The sequence below is a fragment of the Solanum dulcamara genome, chromosome 9, assembly GCF_947179165.1.
Source record: "Solanum dulcamara chromosome 9, daSolDulc1.2, whole genome shotgun sequence".
NCBI classification, from domain to species: Eukaryota; Viridiplantae; Streptophyta; class Magnoliopsida; order Solanales; family Solanaceae; genus Solanum; species Solanum dulcamara.
The window spans coordinates 71,748,160-71,763,372 of NC_077245.1; the positions used below are offsets into that span (position 1 = coordinate 71,748,160).

Below are 15,213 nucleotides of genomic sequence, written 5' to 3' on the forward strand. Positions count from 1 at the left end.
TTAAAGTGTGTGATAGATATATTATCAATGAATAAAACTTGTATTATATGAATTTTATAAATTATTCTCTCTAATAAATAGTAGTTTAATAAACAACTACTTAATTGGGCTATATTGGGCCTCAACTCCATAGCCAAGGCCCAATAAAAGTATTTTGGTCTTTGTTGATTTCTCACTCATAAAGCCCGGATCCACAATATCCGTTATTATTTATTTTGCTTTTAATAATTGACGCCAAATCAGGAACACCCCCAAATTTTCAAATTTCAAATTACTTGTTGAAGCCAAGCTCAACATCTCTTTTTCTCTCTCTGCTGCCTGCAACTCCTCCGGCGATTTCTCTTTCTCCGGCGAAAATATTCAGTTGTGAGTTTTCCTCTTTCTCGCTTCTATTTTTTTTTTCAAATTCGTTTTCAGTGCTGAAGTTACAAATTATGAATTTCGGAGCTTTGTCTCCACAATTTTGTACGATTTTTTTCATTTGTTTCTGTGTTAGAACTTAGAAGCCTATTAATATGCATTTCACTTTAGAAAATAAAGTTGTAGAGCTATCACGATCGTCTACGAGCTTTCATTGCTGAAATACGAATTATGAATTCTCAAGCTGTTTCTCCACAATTTTGTACCTTTTTTTTAATTGTTTAGATGTGTTTATGGCCTATTAATATGCATTTCACTTTAGATTTTTTTTTTGTAAAGCTATCGTCTATGAGTCTTCATTGCTGAAATGCGAATTATGAATTCTCAAGCTGTGTTCTCTCAATATTTTGACTAGTTAATAGCAATTTTTTCATTTGGTTTCGATGTTTTAGTGGCCTATTAATATGCATTTCACTTTAGAAAAAAAGCTGTAAAGCTATCGCCTCTAGGAGTTTTCATTGCTCAAGCTCAAGCTGTCCCTCCACTATTTTTTGACTAGTTAATACTACTAAATTTTTCATTTGTTTCGATGTGTTAATGGCCTAGCAATATGCATTTCATTAAGAAAAGGAAATAAAAAGGAGAATAAGGCCATTAAAGTTGTTATGCAATCATTGTCTACTAGTTTTCATTACTCTTTTTCTATGCTTGAGGTTTTTTGACAAGTTAATATGCAAGTTTTCATTTGTTTCATCATGTTAATGGCCTACTAATATGCATTTTGTTAGAGTGGGTTGGAGTCTCACATTAGTTGGGGAATAAACTGGTGATATGCTTATATGGACTTGCGCAATCTTGACCCTAGCTTTTGGGGTTGAGTTAGACCCAGGTGCCATATCTTTACACATTTCAATTGAAAAGAGGAAAAAAGTCAAAGACTAAGGCCATAATAGCTGTAACACTCTCATTGTCTACCATTTCACTACTCATTTTCAGTGCTAAAAGGGTTTTTACAAGTTAATACTTAATACGCAAGTTCTCATTTGTTTCAATGTGTTAATGGCCTGCTAATATGCATTTCAATTGAAAATAGGGGGGAAAAAATCAGGGATTAAGGCCATAATAGTTGGAACCCTATCATTTTCTATGAGTTTTCTGTATGAATCATGAATTCTGGTGCAGGGTCTCCATAATTTGTCGACAAGTTCAAATGCATTTTTTCATTTGTTTCGATGTGTCAATGGCCTACTAATATGCATTTCATTAAGAAAAGGAAAAAAACTCATAAAGGCTATAAAAGCTGTAATGCTATCATTGTCTCCAATTTTTCAGTACTCATTTTTAGTGTATGAACGTTGATTTTCAGAGCAGTGTCTCAATTTTTTGATAATTTAAAACACATTTTTTCATTTTTTTAAATGTGTTAATGGCCCATGCACATGAATTTCACTTAAGAAAAGGAGATATTAAGGTCAGAAAAGTTGTAATGCTACGTACGAGTTTTCAGTACTTGATATGAAATTAGTAAGTTTCAAGTCATTTGAAGAATCATTCTGATTATCCAATGACAAGTTTCAAGTTTTGGCAATCTGAAATCTAAGCATTTGATCAGTTTGTTCAAGTGAGCACTTAGCACTTAATTAAGTTAATAAGTTAGAGAAATAGATACTCATTTGATATCTCTAGAACGCAACATTTCAATTGGTTATTTAATCATAGAGTTGATTATAGCTTAAAATTTGAAGATCATTGTGATTATCCTAATGGCCAGTTTCAATTTTTGGCGAAATCTAAGCATTTGATTAGCTTGTTGGAGTGCACACTTAGTTAATGTTAATAAGTTTGAGAAGTAGATGTTTGATATTTCAAGAACTTAAGAATTCTATAGATTATAGAGTTGACTATAGCTAGAAATTTGAACTATCATTAGTGAGTATGAGAGCTGAAGGTGGCGTCTTTTCCTTTTTTTAAGGAGAGTTATAACTATTGAAATTGTATCTTAGGTGAAAAATATTGGGACTAGACATGCTCTTTTGAAGATTAGACATCAGAAGGACATTACAAAATTGTTACTTCCTTGATCATTTATCATAATAATTGTTTCTTTACATTCTAGGCTGCTGTATGTTTATGACCAATGTTACAGTTGATGACGAGTGAACTGTTTATGACTAATCTTGTAAGAATTACTCTTAATTGGCAGTTAAAATATATTTGATATGTCAACTCCTCAAAATGATCCACTCCTGCAAACGGAAACAACATGTGGGTTGTTGCTACATGAACTGCAGGTAATTCTCATGAATATATTGCCACTAACATGTTCATACTTTATTTAGTGGGACCTACCCTTCTCTTCATGTATCTTTCTTTACTTATCATATGTTATCTTCTTGATTATTTCATGATGGATAGCATATTCATTTTTTAATTCTTTTTGCTTTTCTGTTTTTGAAGATTATATGGGATGAAGTGGGGGAGTGTGATACTGAAAGGGACAGAATGCTATTTGAGATTGAGCGAGAATGTCTAGAAGTGTATAGACGTAAAGTGGACCAAGCAAACAAAAGCAGAGCTCAACTAAGGCAGGCAATTGCTGATTCTGAAGCAGAGCTTGCAGCTATCTGTTCTGCAATGGGGGAGCGACCGGTGCATATTAAACAGGTTAGAAATGATGTAGTCAATTACCTTTACGGTTTCAATATGTGCTTGTTGTATTAAATAGTCATATCACATTGGCCTTATCTGTAAATAGAAAAATAAATTGTACTGCACTAGCGCAGGTTGGGTTTATTCTTGCGAAAGTATTAAGAAGACCAAGCCAGGCTCCTCTTATATTCTAGAATATACAGAAAAAGTTGAATTTGAATACTCGATATGTACATATTTAAAGTAAAGTTCGCATTTACCTTCCACTAGATCAGGTGAGGATTTATATAATGAATATCTTGTATTCAGTCTGACAAGAGCCAAGGAGGTTTGAAGGCAGAACTTAGGGCTGTTCTTCCGGAACTTGAGGAGATGCGGAAGAGGAAATCCGACAGAAAGAATCATTTCATTGAAGTTATGAAGCAGATAGAGAAGATTAAGAATGAAATCTATAGGCTTGCTTCTACAAGCTTGGTAGTGGAAGAAAGTGATTTATCATTACGAAAGCTCGAAGAATTGCATACGGAACTGCACACACTTCAAAAAGAAAAGGTTAACAATTTCTCTATCGCACCAAGCCAATTGTTCTTTGACCCTGTACTTTGCCTTAGACTATTTCCATTCTTTTTGGCAGAGTGAACGTTTGAAACAGGTGCTGGATCACTTAGGTACTTTAAATTCACTATGCTTGGTTCTTGGCATGGATTTCAAACATACTATCAATGAGGTTGATCCAAGTCTTGGGGGATCAGAAGAAGCTAAGAGCATTTGTAATGATACCATCCAAAATTTAGCAGCTACAATACAAAGACTGCAAGAAGTTAAGTTACAAAGGATGCAGCGGGTATGCGGTTGAGTAAATTCTTCCTGAGGTACCTAACATTTTTTCACTATTTAGACATTGATGACCTTCTGGATTTTGCAGCTACAAGATCTTACTACGTCCATGTTGGAACTATGGAATTTGATGGATACACCTATTGAAGAGCAGCAGATATTTCAGAATGTCACATGTAAGATAGCTGCCAAAGAACATGAGATAACAGAGCCTAACATGTTGTCTATGAAATTCATTGCTTATGTGAGTAATAGTATATATTTGATCATTCTGCTTGACTTTTAAATTACACTTTGGGACTGAATATGATGGATCTTTTACTATCAAGATTGAGGAAGAAGTGGGCCATTTGGAAGAATTGAAAGCAAGCAAAATGAAGGAGCTTGTTCTGAAGAAGAAGTCAGAACTAGAGGAGATCTACAGAAAAACACATATGGTTGGTGATTCAGACAGTGCAATTAATATAGCTATTGAAGCTATTGAATCTGGTATTTAAGTAGTAATCACGTAGAAATTCAATCAATTACTATGTCCTTGTTATGGGATTAGTTATATGCTCTTCTTTGTTCATATATCTGAAAAGGAGCTGTCAATGCTGCTGATGCTGTCCTTGAACAAATTGAGCTCCAAATAGCTCAAGTTAAAGAGGAAGCTTTTAGCAGGAAAGACATTCTAGACAGAGTCGAGAAATGGATCGCTGCATGTGAGGAGGAGTGTTGGCTTGAGGAGTATAACAGGGTTTGCTTTTCTTTCAACTAGCATTTGCATGTTCCATGAAGTATGCCTAAATGCTTATTCATTACCTTGATTGATTGTCTAGGACGAAAATCGCTACAATGCTGGACGAGGCACCCACCTAACTCTAAAGCGTGCTGAGAAAGCTCGCGCTTTGGTTAATAAACTTCCAGGTTTCTTATAATTACCTTTCTTTTTGTTAATGAATATTTTGTTCCATATAAAGGTTATAGAATGATATTTCAGTGGTGAATGAATGAAATAAATTAATGTTGTTCTACAGCAATGGTGGAGGCATTGGCCTCAAAAACAAAAGCATGGGAAAACGAGAGAGGAACTCAATTCTCTTATGATGGTGTATGCATTTCCTAGCTTGCTTTTTAAGATATGATAACGTTGAGGTCTTAGGTTCCATACATGTAGATCTCCCTAAAGTGTTTGTTTCTTTTTGTCAGATTCCTCTCCTCTTTATGCTTGAAGAGTATACCATCTTGCGGGAAGAAAAGGAGCTAGAACGTAAGAAGCAGAGGGTATGAACTCTCAACTGGCTTTTGGTCGACTTCAAATCTATTCTATTTTGGATAGTCATTAACCTGCCCGTGATTCATCTTATCTCAGGACCAGAAGAAACTTCAGGGGCAGCTAATGGCAGAACAAGAGGCTCGTTATGGCTCAAAACCCAGCCCTATGAAGAACCAAAGTGCCAAAAAAGGTCCTAAATTGTCATGCGGGGGTGCTCCAAGCAATAGAAGGTTTTCGCTTGGAGGAACAATGCAGCAAACTTGTAAAACTGAAATCCCACATTCCACTAAAGCTACCCCAAACACATGTCAAGCAAAGAAGTCGGAGCGCTTTCATCAACTTGACCAATTTAATCATCCTACTGATGAAGGATTTCCAGCTTTATCAGCAGGTAATGTTCTCCTCACCTCTTTTAAATTACTTGTCAGAACTCATTTCTCTGGCAATTTGACCTTAAAAGAAAAGTCTGGCATTCTTCTATTGTCCTGATGCACACACTGTTTGTGAATTCTAATTTTCTTTTATCATATTAAAGAATTCAAGATGTACTGCCCCTTCTTCAATTTGATCTTGTTATGCTTCTTTGCTTAGGGAGGAGAGGAGGTTTGGGTATAGATGAACTTCCTTCGAAAAAGCAACCCATCAGTGCATTAAGTGGTTCAGAAGTCGAGACAGCAGTAATGCGGAAGCCTTTCTCACCCATTTCTTCCAAAAGTTCTTCCAAGTCCAATGCAACAAATATTTTGGGAGATGTGAACAGAAAACATAATGAGACGATGATAAAGACCCCGCTAAGTAACCATACTACACCATTGTCCACTCCTGTAAAGACAATTTCTACTTATGAAGAAGAAAACAGAACTCCTGCTAAAGCAATGCCAATTCCCGTGCCTTCTACTCCATCAACTGTGTCTGTTCCAATGCTGACAACAACACCAGGTCCTGCTGTTGTTACACCTTACAATTCGAAGCTCGTTGGAAATATTCATGGGGAGGAGAAGATAGAGTATTCCTTTGAGGAGAGTCGGCTTGAGTTTTACCTTCAGAGAACACATTTCTAGTAAGTTGTCCTACAAGTTAGATACCAACTCAACTATAGACGAAATTGATTGTTAATTAAAGGCTTTCAGTATTTTGTATAGCAGTCAATACATTTTTGTTGCGATGGTTGAGAAGAGTCAAGTGGCTTTTGTAATGTGTAGATACGAAAAAATAACTGAATTTGCTAATACTTGTGTCCTGATAAGTAGTACAAGATGATGGAACACCAATATTGTTTGACTATGTTACTTGGACTCTCCAAAAATGTTGCTACACTTAGGTGGGATTCGTCAAAATTATGCAACTTTTGAAAGATCCCGGAACACATCCATCGACAATTTTGAAGAGTCCGAGCGACATAATTACTGCACTCATGTGGGGTCCTTCAAAAATTTCAACTTTTATACCTATTGTCTGTATTATGAGCAAGAAGGCATATGTATTAACAAAAGTAATAGTCAAAAAACACTCCTGAAGTATCAATATTTTGTGAGCTTTGTACTTGAACTTATAGATGTTCACGTTTTCTACCTTACTTCATGTGTTTTTTTTTACCATTATCTCTTATTAACAAGACTGGGTGTCTTTGCCTTTGCATTTCATTTTCAAATTTTAATAAATTGTTTTATTTCGTTAATTATTTGTTATAATTTTGATTTCCGCCAAACTTCCCATTTAGATACTACATTTATGGAAAAAAATGTAGAGATAATAAAAGAGTTAATGGTTAAAATACACTTAAACTATCATTTTTTTTTTTTGCAAGTTTCATACCTCATATATCCGTTGTTCCATTTTCCTACCTAAATTGTCATATTGCATTGTGCTGTTGTCATATACATATCGAATATGAACAAATATTTGGCCAACACTCAGTGTGAGGATACACAACTCAAAGATCTCAACTCCCCCCCCTCCCCCAAAAAAAATGGAAAATATAGGGACTACATTGAGTAATGAATAAAAGCAAGATTGCTGACTGTTACACTTCTGTCACGACCCAACCCCGTAGGCCGTGACGGGTGCCTGAATCGGACAGACGCGCGTACCCCTGCCACCTATACATAACCTGTCTCCTGTTTATACCAAAAATGCATCAATATGTATGAAAACATACAAGCCGGCGAGGTTGTAGTACTATATATAGGGTCGTTCCATAACACACATATACGCAAGCCGACAAGGCTGCCACAATACAGGAAACGCCCTAAATTACAAGTCATATCAGTACAGCTGTACATTGTATATATAACTCAGATCCCACTCATATACAACTTATATACAACCTATATACGGCTCATACACCACTCATATACAGGCATAACCCACATACGTATCCACAGACCTCTAAGAGTAAGAAAACAGTAACATAAGGCGGGACAGGGCCCCCGTCGTACCCGTAACTAAACGAATATATACACCACGTTTAGTACCAAAATCAGGCTCCAGCACAATGGATCACTTCTGGACTGCTGAGTAGGACTCCTATGCTGGCGGATCCCCAAACTGTGTACCTGTACCTGCGGGCATGAACGCAGCCCCCCGGAGAAGGGGGTCAGTACGACATATGTACTGAGTATGTAAAACATAATATAGCACAACTGAACACATATCTGAAACAGCGAAGTAGGGGATAACATATCATATGAAAACTTATACCTGTACCCTGCGAGGTATCAAAGTATGCATGTTTAAATTATATCGTATAGCCGGACCTATCAGGGATCCGGTGGATACATCTGTAATATCTTCACAGCCCAGTGTCATCACCACCTTATTACCACACATCATCATATATATACACACGTATCCCGGCCCTCTAGTGAGGGACTCGAGGAATAATGCAGTGAGCTACGCACGAGAACATATCCTGGCCCGAGACTCAGGGAAAGATGGGTCACAGTATACACGAGTAGAGTAATGAGCAACTATATGCAATTTAAATCATTATCGAAGACTCAACCGTAGAAGAAAATTAAGTTGTTGTCTGAGAATCAGGATTGTAATGTAATCACCTTAAATGCCCTCTAAATGCCATTAGGGGCTATACTAGTTAGTGTTTCGGGGTCCTTAGACATGTACTAAGATAATGCTAACTGCTTAAGGACTCCAGAATATATGTTTTCATATAGTTCTTACAGCTAGGAGCCCGTATATTCATTAAGTCCTTAGTATAGGTAAGGCTCAAGGAAAGTAGCTTAACTGTTATAAAAGTTCATTACCCAGAAGTGAATAAAAGACACTTAGAAATGGAATTACTGCAGAGATCACATCATTGTTTACTTACCTCTAGGACATGCCAAAAGAAGAGAAAGAATAGGCTTTACCTACCTCTTATGGATTCCCCGTAATCGTGTCCACGTCATTGTCCTCGAAACCTATTTAACACGGAAGTAAGGCAAGTATTAACAACCTTAGACTTTTCAGCAACTTAGACTACCTACGAGTATTCATCGAGCTCGTCCCCTCGCTCGCATCCTCGACTAGTTCCTTAACCAGTTAAGAAGTTAACGAAAATCGGACAGCACCTCCCCTATAACGTGCCCTATCCAAATACACAACCATGTCCTTAGCACCTGCAGCTAACCAACAATACAACCAGCAGCCCAAAAATATAAATATTACAACAACATTACACAATATAAACCCTCAACAATTCACTCGAAACTAAGATACCAAAACTAGAGTTTTTAATCTTTCTTTCGCGAATTCTTTAATTGCAAAGCGGAGGGTCATGTGGCTGCAACCAGCAGCCACCCATGCCATTAGAAACACACATTACAGCACCCTAACAACTCATCACACGACCAGCAGTCACATACCACAAGCACGAGGTATTATTCGATTACAATTAACTATAGCGATTCCAATTTCGCTTATTTCGAACGTCGAACTTTTGAAGCCTTTTCCCCAACTTCCAGCAGATCATAAGGTGTATAATACACTCTAATTTAACATCATAAACTTCAAATTAGAGGGGAAGAACTTACCTTTCCCGAAATTGGCTAAAACTAGCCGAAATTGTGCCTCGGAACTTCTTCAACGTGCTGAAATTGAGCGGGCTGCTTGTGGTACTTCCTCGCTGCCCCAAATTGAATTTTTAGGTTATAAAACACCAATATACAACTTAGGGACACTTCAAATTATTAATTCACGGAACGAAACCCGGAAGCTTACCCAACAAGGGTCAAATCCGTAGCCCTCTCCCTTGCCCCTTTTCACGTTTTCTCCCCTTTTTTCCTTCCAAATTTCAGTTGCAACGCTGGAGTTTTAGTTCCATGAACGTCTTAAAACACATATATACGTATCCACCTACTTAATATACACCGTATATAATTAATTCACGGAAGAAAGTTGAGAAACTCACCTTTAATCTTCAAGAACCAAGGCTGCCTCTCTTTTCTCTCTTCTCACGTTTTTTTTTCTCTAAGTGTAGCTGCTGTTTTGGATAAATTAACAACTGAAGTATTACATATTCATATATATATGAGGTGACACATGTCAACCCCTTAGGGTGACACGTGCCAGGCCCTCATTGGGCCACCTCAACCATGCAGCCAATGGGGTGTTGCCACGTGGCAGCGGGGTCCACCTCCCCCAAGCAGGTGGGTCACCTACTTGACCCCAAGCAGGTGGGTCACCTGCTTGCTTAGGGATGCCACGTGTCACCCTCCTATTGGCTGCCCCGCGAAATTTTTTTCTCTTCCTCGTGGGTTCGTAATCTCGTCTTAGTTTAAGAGCCTATGTCATTCATGCTATGAAAGCTTGGTATGTACTCAAATAGCTTAGGTAAGTAAAACTTCTAAGTGGGGTGTCACACTCTCCCTCCTTGGAGTTGTTTAATAGCGTCGTAACTTAGGCGGCTTACATGATAACTTCTAAGTAACTGTAGGAACCTTTCGAGTTCAAGAATGTGGGGTGTAACAACTTCTTTCCATTTTTCATCCTCCATAGCTGCTATAATCATGATCTTGAAGTTGATGCATCCTTCCATCTGGACTCACTTGGTACGACAAGACGAGAAAGGGCAAAGATGAAAAGAGCTTCTTCACCCCATGCGAGATAGAAGGTTCATATACTTGTTCTTCTTCAATTTAGCTATGTATGGTACGTAGCATAGTTGAATAGGACTAGTGTAGGTTACTTTCTTGTCTTCTCATGGAAGGGGAGAGTCTCCCTCATTTATGCTTTCTTGGTCGACTTGTATCGGGAGGAGTCCTCTCATAGGTTTACTGCTTTCTAGTTATAGATAGCTCCTTTTGCTACGGGGATGAGTTAGCCGACCTTAATAGGTTAGCCGACTTATGAACCAACATAGGATCGGAGGTAAGGTTTATGTCCCCCTCCTTGTATTTTTCTGTTTTATTTTTATGTTAAGGCTTGGGGGTGATGCTCAACCCCTGACTGTGCACGAGAGGTGGGAGCCTCGTGTAGGGTCTGTTCCCATAAAAAAAAAAAAAGCAAGACATAGTAAAAATGGCAAAAGAAGCACATATCAACAACATAATAGCCCGTGTATTTCCACAAATGGGGTCTTGGAAGTATAGTGTGTATGTAAACCTTATCCCGAAAACTTGACTCTCCTCAACTTTTACTTTCTATATACACACTGTTATAACATTTTGAAAATCGAACGAAGCAGCTTTATTGTTTAGTCTTTGCCCAGAGGCAAGTGAAACATATACATTCATCACGAAGAGTATAATGAGAAACCAACAGAGCTATTCAGTGTTGACATGTTGTACACTGGCTGCCTCCATCATCCCATTGCGTATCTGCTGACCGATGTCTCGGACATGACCAGGTCCATGTAGTAAGAAAACAGTGGTGTTCTTTGAAGAATTTCCAAGTTCTTTGATTGTATCAAAGTACTGTGTAATCATTATGAGATCCATCACTCCTTTAGCTCAGGTGCCTTCCACTTTGTGAGAGAAATTTAATATGTTCTCTCTCAAGCCATCCGTAATCGCCTGCCACTGCCTAGCGACTCCAACTCCGCCTAAATACTTGGCTTCCGCCTTGGCTTCTTCTTTCTTAACTTGGAGAATCTTTTCTGCTTCTCCCTTGTATACGCTAGCAAGCTGCATTCTTTGAGCTACAATACAACATATGACAAGCACAGGAGAAGAGTAGAGTTAAGAGCCAAGAACTATTTGTCTGCATGATCTAAAATCTAGCGCTTATGTCAACACAAAAACTACTTGGACTCGGACTCTTCAAAAATATCGAAGGGTGCATCTCGCATTTTTAGAGGATCTAACATGGTGCAGCAGCATTTTTGGAGAGTCTGGGCAACATAACTTGGAGGCACTCTTTATATCGATTATCAACATTAGAAATTTTCCTAATATGTTTGCCCATCTTTATCATAAATTCATGAAGTATTTTCAGAAATGGCATAAATATGGTAATCTTTGAATTTCCACACACCAGATGCATTCACATCAGCACCATGCACAATTAAATTCCAATATGTACAGCAGAACTTCGGAGGAGCAAACACTCAAGTAATTATAACCAACAATCCATTTTATACCAATTGAAGAGGTTGGAAAAAACTCTCGAGTTAGGGTTTGCTAAATTGTTTAAACTAGATATTATGGTCATCTGCAACACTAGGAGCATCACATTACCTGTATTTATCTCATTCATCGCTCTCCGTACAGGAGTCAGGAATAATGTCAACCATCAGTATGTCCTCATTATTGTATCCATATGCTCCCATCACCTGACAGACAATACTAACATCAGATATACCTCGAAGGAACATAAATTTCTATTGGATAGAGAGGGAATTTCATGACCTTTTTGGCTCTACAAATATGCAAAATTGTCAAAGTACCAAAGGAGCAAGCAAAAATAAAAACAACATATTTCCCTTTAAATAATGGTGACAACAGAAACAATTCTATGAAAGTGCAACATTTGAAATGCTGAGCACCTTCACCTGAATTGTCAATTGTCAATATAGCCCAATGAAAATCCATATAATAGGAGGAATACTCCTTGGAAATAGATAAATAATAATTTAAACACTAGAGAAATGCTAAAAAAACAAACAAGAATTTATGTCGTTTTGCATAGATAATAAAATTCAAGGTTTCTATTCACCTAAGAGTCAAAATACAAAATTTGTACAAAATCAGATAAAACCTTCAGTTGAGCTCAAAAGGATCTACAGAGCATGAAATTACCTTCTCAAGTTTCTCCAAGACGGCCTTACCAACTTCATCCTTCTGTTTGAAAAGCTCGTCCAAATTCAATTTGGGTACGTGGGTTCGAACAACTAGAATAGATATAGGGAGCATAGAAAGAGATGCATGTCATCAAACTAGCATAAATAGACGAATTACGCGAGATTATGCCATATAAAACGGAATGCGCAACACAACAAATTACCATCAAATACATAAGCCTGAATCTGCTCCCTTGGATTTTGCAACTCAGAGAAAGCATCATCAGCATTTTCCCTGATTACTCTATATTGGATTGAGCACAACATTTGAACAAAAACATTGTCCTGAAAATTGCATATCAGTCAAAGTTCTCCAAAGAAAGAAACAGAATTTCTCATTTTTATCTAAAGTTCCTAAAAAATATTTTTTCATCATCCATCATGTCAACTACTTTTTACCAATTACCTAGTTACTACAAGAACAGTAGCTTCATAGCGAAGACAATAATAAGTTCGCAGAGACCTCACAATCAAATTCTATGTGAGTATCACTGTCCTGTCACAGCTGAATCACGAATAGCTCCTGACCATCCACCATTTTATGGTGAAATTCTATCTTATCTTTCCACAATCAGCTCACTCTGAAAACAATTTTTCTTTTACTTTTCCAAGGACCTCTCAGAAAAAAAGAGGGTTAGAGGATTAACAGAAAGTACTGGAGCACAACTATCTATAAGAATGTAGTATGCTTCAATCTGTATACAGATGCCAACCCATTAAGATGAAGAAGAAGAAAACAAAATTTTCAGATTTTGTAACTGGCATTGAGAAAACCTGCACAGTGCATGATAACTAACAAAACACACAAAAGTTATCAACACAAGGAATAAATTAACTGCTAGCAAATTCTAGGAAGGTAAAATCCCCTAAAAAAATTCATAGCTCATGCCATCAGTGCTCTGTTCATCTAAACACTTCCTTCAGCCATATAACACCCCCTAAAAGCATAAAAGCTAGTAGTACAAATCCTTTACTGTTATCCAGCAAGCTTGAAATGCCTACAGGCTGAATATCATTCATTTCAACAAAGTTAGATCCTCAACCCAAGAAAGGTTATGTCATATTAACTAAAAAAAACTATTGAATTACACCACATAGAAGAAAAGGAAGCTACTTTATCCCGGACATGTGGTGCAGTGAGAAATTACCACTCTTTATGCAACCAAAGAGTGGTAATCAAACATTGATGCTTGTGAAAGGGTAGGCTGCCTACATTAAGGGGTTTGGCCTTTCCGTACCCTGTGTGAACGCAGTTTTTGTGTACCAGACTGCCTTTTTTTAATGCAACCAAAGCACCAAATATTATGTTTTAATGATTGTGTTGTTCGGGTCAGCTTGTCAACACCTCGACTAATTCCAATGCTACCTCCCGGCTCCCACCAGCATAGGTAACAGGTAATTCTATCCACCCAGGCTTGGACGGATGGAAACAACTCACCTAATGCTTTTGCCTCCACCAATGAACGTGAGACCTCATAGTTCTCAACCACTCCATTGACCACTAAACCATCCATTGGGGTGTCCAAAGCCCCAATATTTAATATAGATAGACTGATTAAAACATGAAAGAATGCAAATCACAAAAGGAAACATATATGGTTTGACCATTAAAAAAAAGAAGAGATAGACACAAATCGTAAAAGGAAATGTAAGTTAGACATGAAATAAAAGCGCAAAGAAAAAGCAAAAATTATTAGCATTGTTAGGCTCTCTTAATCTGGTTTTAGTCTTGTGTTTGACATCAAGAGAGCAGATCTTAGTGGAGAGAATTCCAAAGAGGTATTCACCAGTCAAGAAATTGAAGAAATGGAGGCCTGGTTCTGCTAACCTATCGAAGCGACCCCATTTCTCCACCACTCCTACGTTCTCTTGTTCTATGCATCCACAGAATGCGCAATATGCATTCCTGCCCCTCCCTGAACCCTGTGTGACTGTGGATGCTTCATGCATGGGCAACTCTTTTCTAGGCAACAGCCCCCGATATTCTTTAATTTTTAATAATCATGGTGTCCAAGCTAGGACACCATGATTATACCTCAACTAATTCCACGGATATCATCTACCTCCAACCAAATACAAGTACCAAATAACTCTTTTCATCGAAACTAGGATATATATGAATAAATCACCTAATGTTATTGCTTCTACTAAGATTTGAACATAACCTCATGTTTCTCAAATAATTTTATCAACCACTAGGCCATAAGGTGCAATATCAAATCACAAAAGGAAACATACATTAACCATGAAAAACTCAAATAAAAATAAATAAATCATAAATTGGCATTGTAAGACTCTCCTACTTTGGTTTTAGTTTCGATTTTAACATCAAGAGAACAGATCCTAGTTGAGAGAATTCCAGCAAGATATTCACCAGCCAATGGATTGAAAAAATGGAGCCCCGGTTCTGCTGGCCTATCGAAACGTCCCCATTTTTCCACACCTGTGTTCGCATGTTCTATGCATCCGCAGAATATACAATGCGCATTCCCCATTTGCCTCCTCCTTCTTCTTTCCCCACGAAGAAGCAAGCGGAATTGCAGCGATGTGACTACCGCCTTCCCTTCGCGGATTATCTTTGTATTAATTACACTCGGCGAATATGATCTTTTTCTGTCTCTGTGTTTCCAATTAGTGATCTCAAACACTACTGAAGAATTGAGATGTTTGCTACTATGGGTGGTCTAGAATTTTGTATTAGTTACCTTTTTATTTAAATTATATAGTTATTATGTTTAAAAATTAAATAAATATATGCATATTAAGACGTTGAAAAGCAAATTAGTGTTAATCATTGAGTGTTCAGATCTATAGACAATATTTTAATCATTTA

At 37.4% G+C, this 15,213-nt stretch overlaps 1 protein-coding gene and 1 pseudogene across 1 annotated transcript; one reads left to right on the forward strand and one right to left on the reverse strand.

Annotated features, from left to right (window-relative positions):
* Positions 1-256: 256 nt before the first annotated feature.
* On the forward strand, positions 257-6,333 carry LOC129904606 (65-kDa microtubule-associated protein 3-like). Its single transcript, XM_055980172.1, has 13 exons — positions 257-366; positions 2,564-2,651; positions 2,818-3,024; positions 3,319-3,561; positions 3,644-3,853; positions 3,935-4,090; positions 4,176-4,335; positions 4,431-4,585; positions 4,668-4,755; positions 4,866-4,939; positions 5,038-5,112; positions 5,201-5,495; positions 5,696-6,333. Exons 2-13 carry the CDS (start codon positions 2,580-2,582, stop codon positions 6,163-6,165), a joined length of 2,205 nt encoding a protein of 734 aa, XP_055836147.1. The 5' UTR covers positions 257-366; positions 2,564-2,579; the 3' UTR covers positions 6,166-6,333.
* Positions 6,334-10,638: 4,305 nt separating this feature from the next.
* On the reverse strand, positions 10,639-15,054 carry LOC129903127 (hypersensitive-induced response protein 4-like; annotated as a pseudogene).
* Positions 15,055-15,213: the final 159 nt, after the last annotated feature.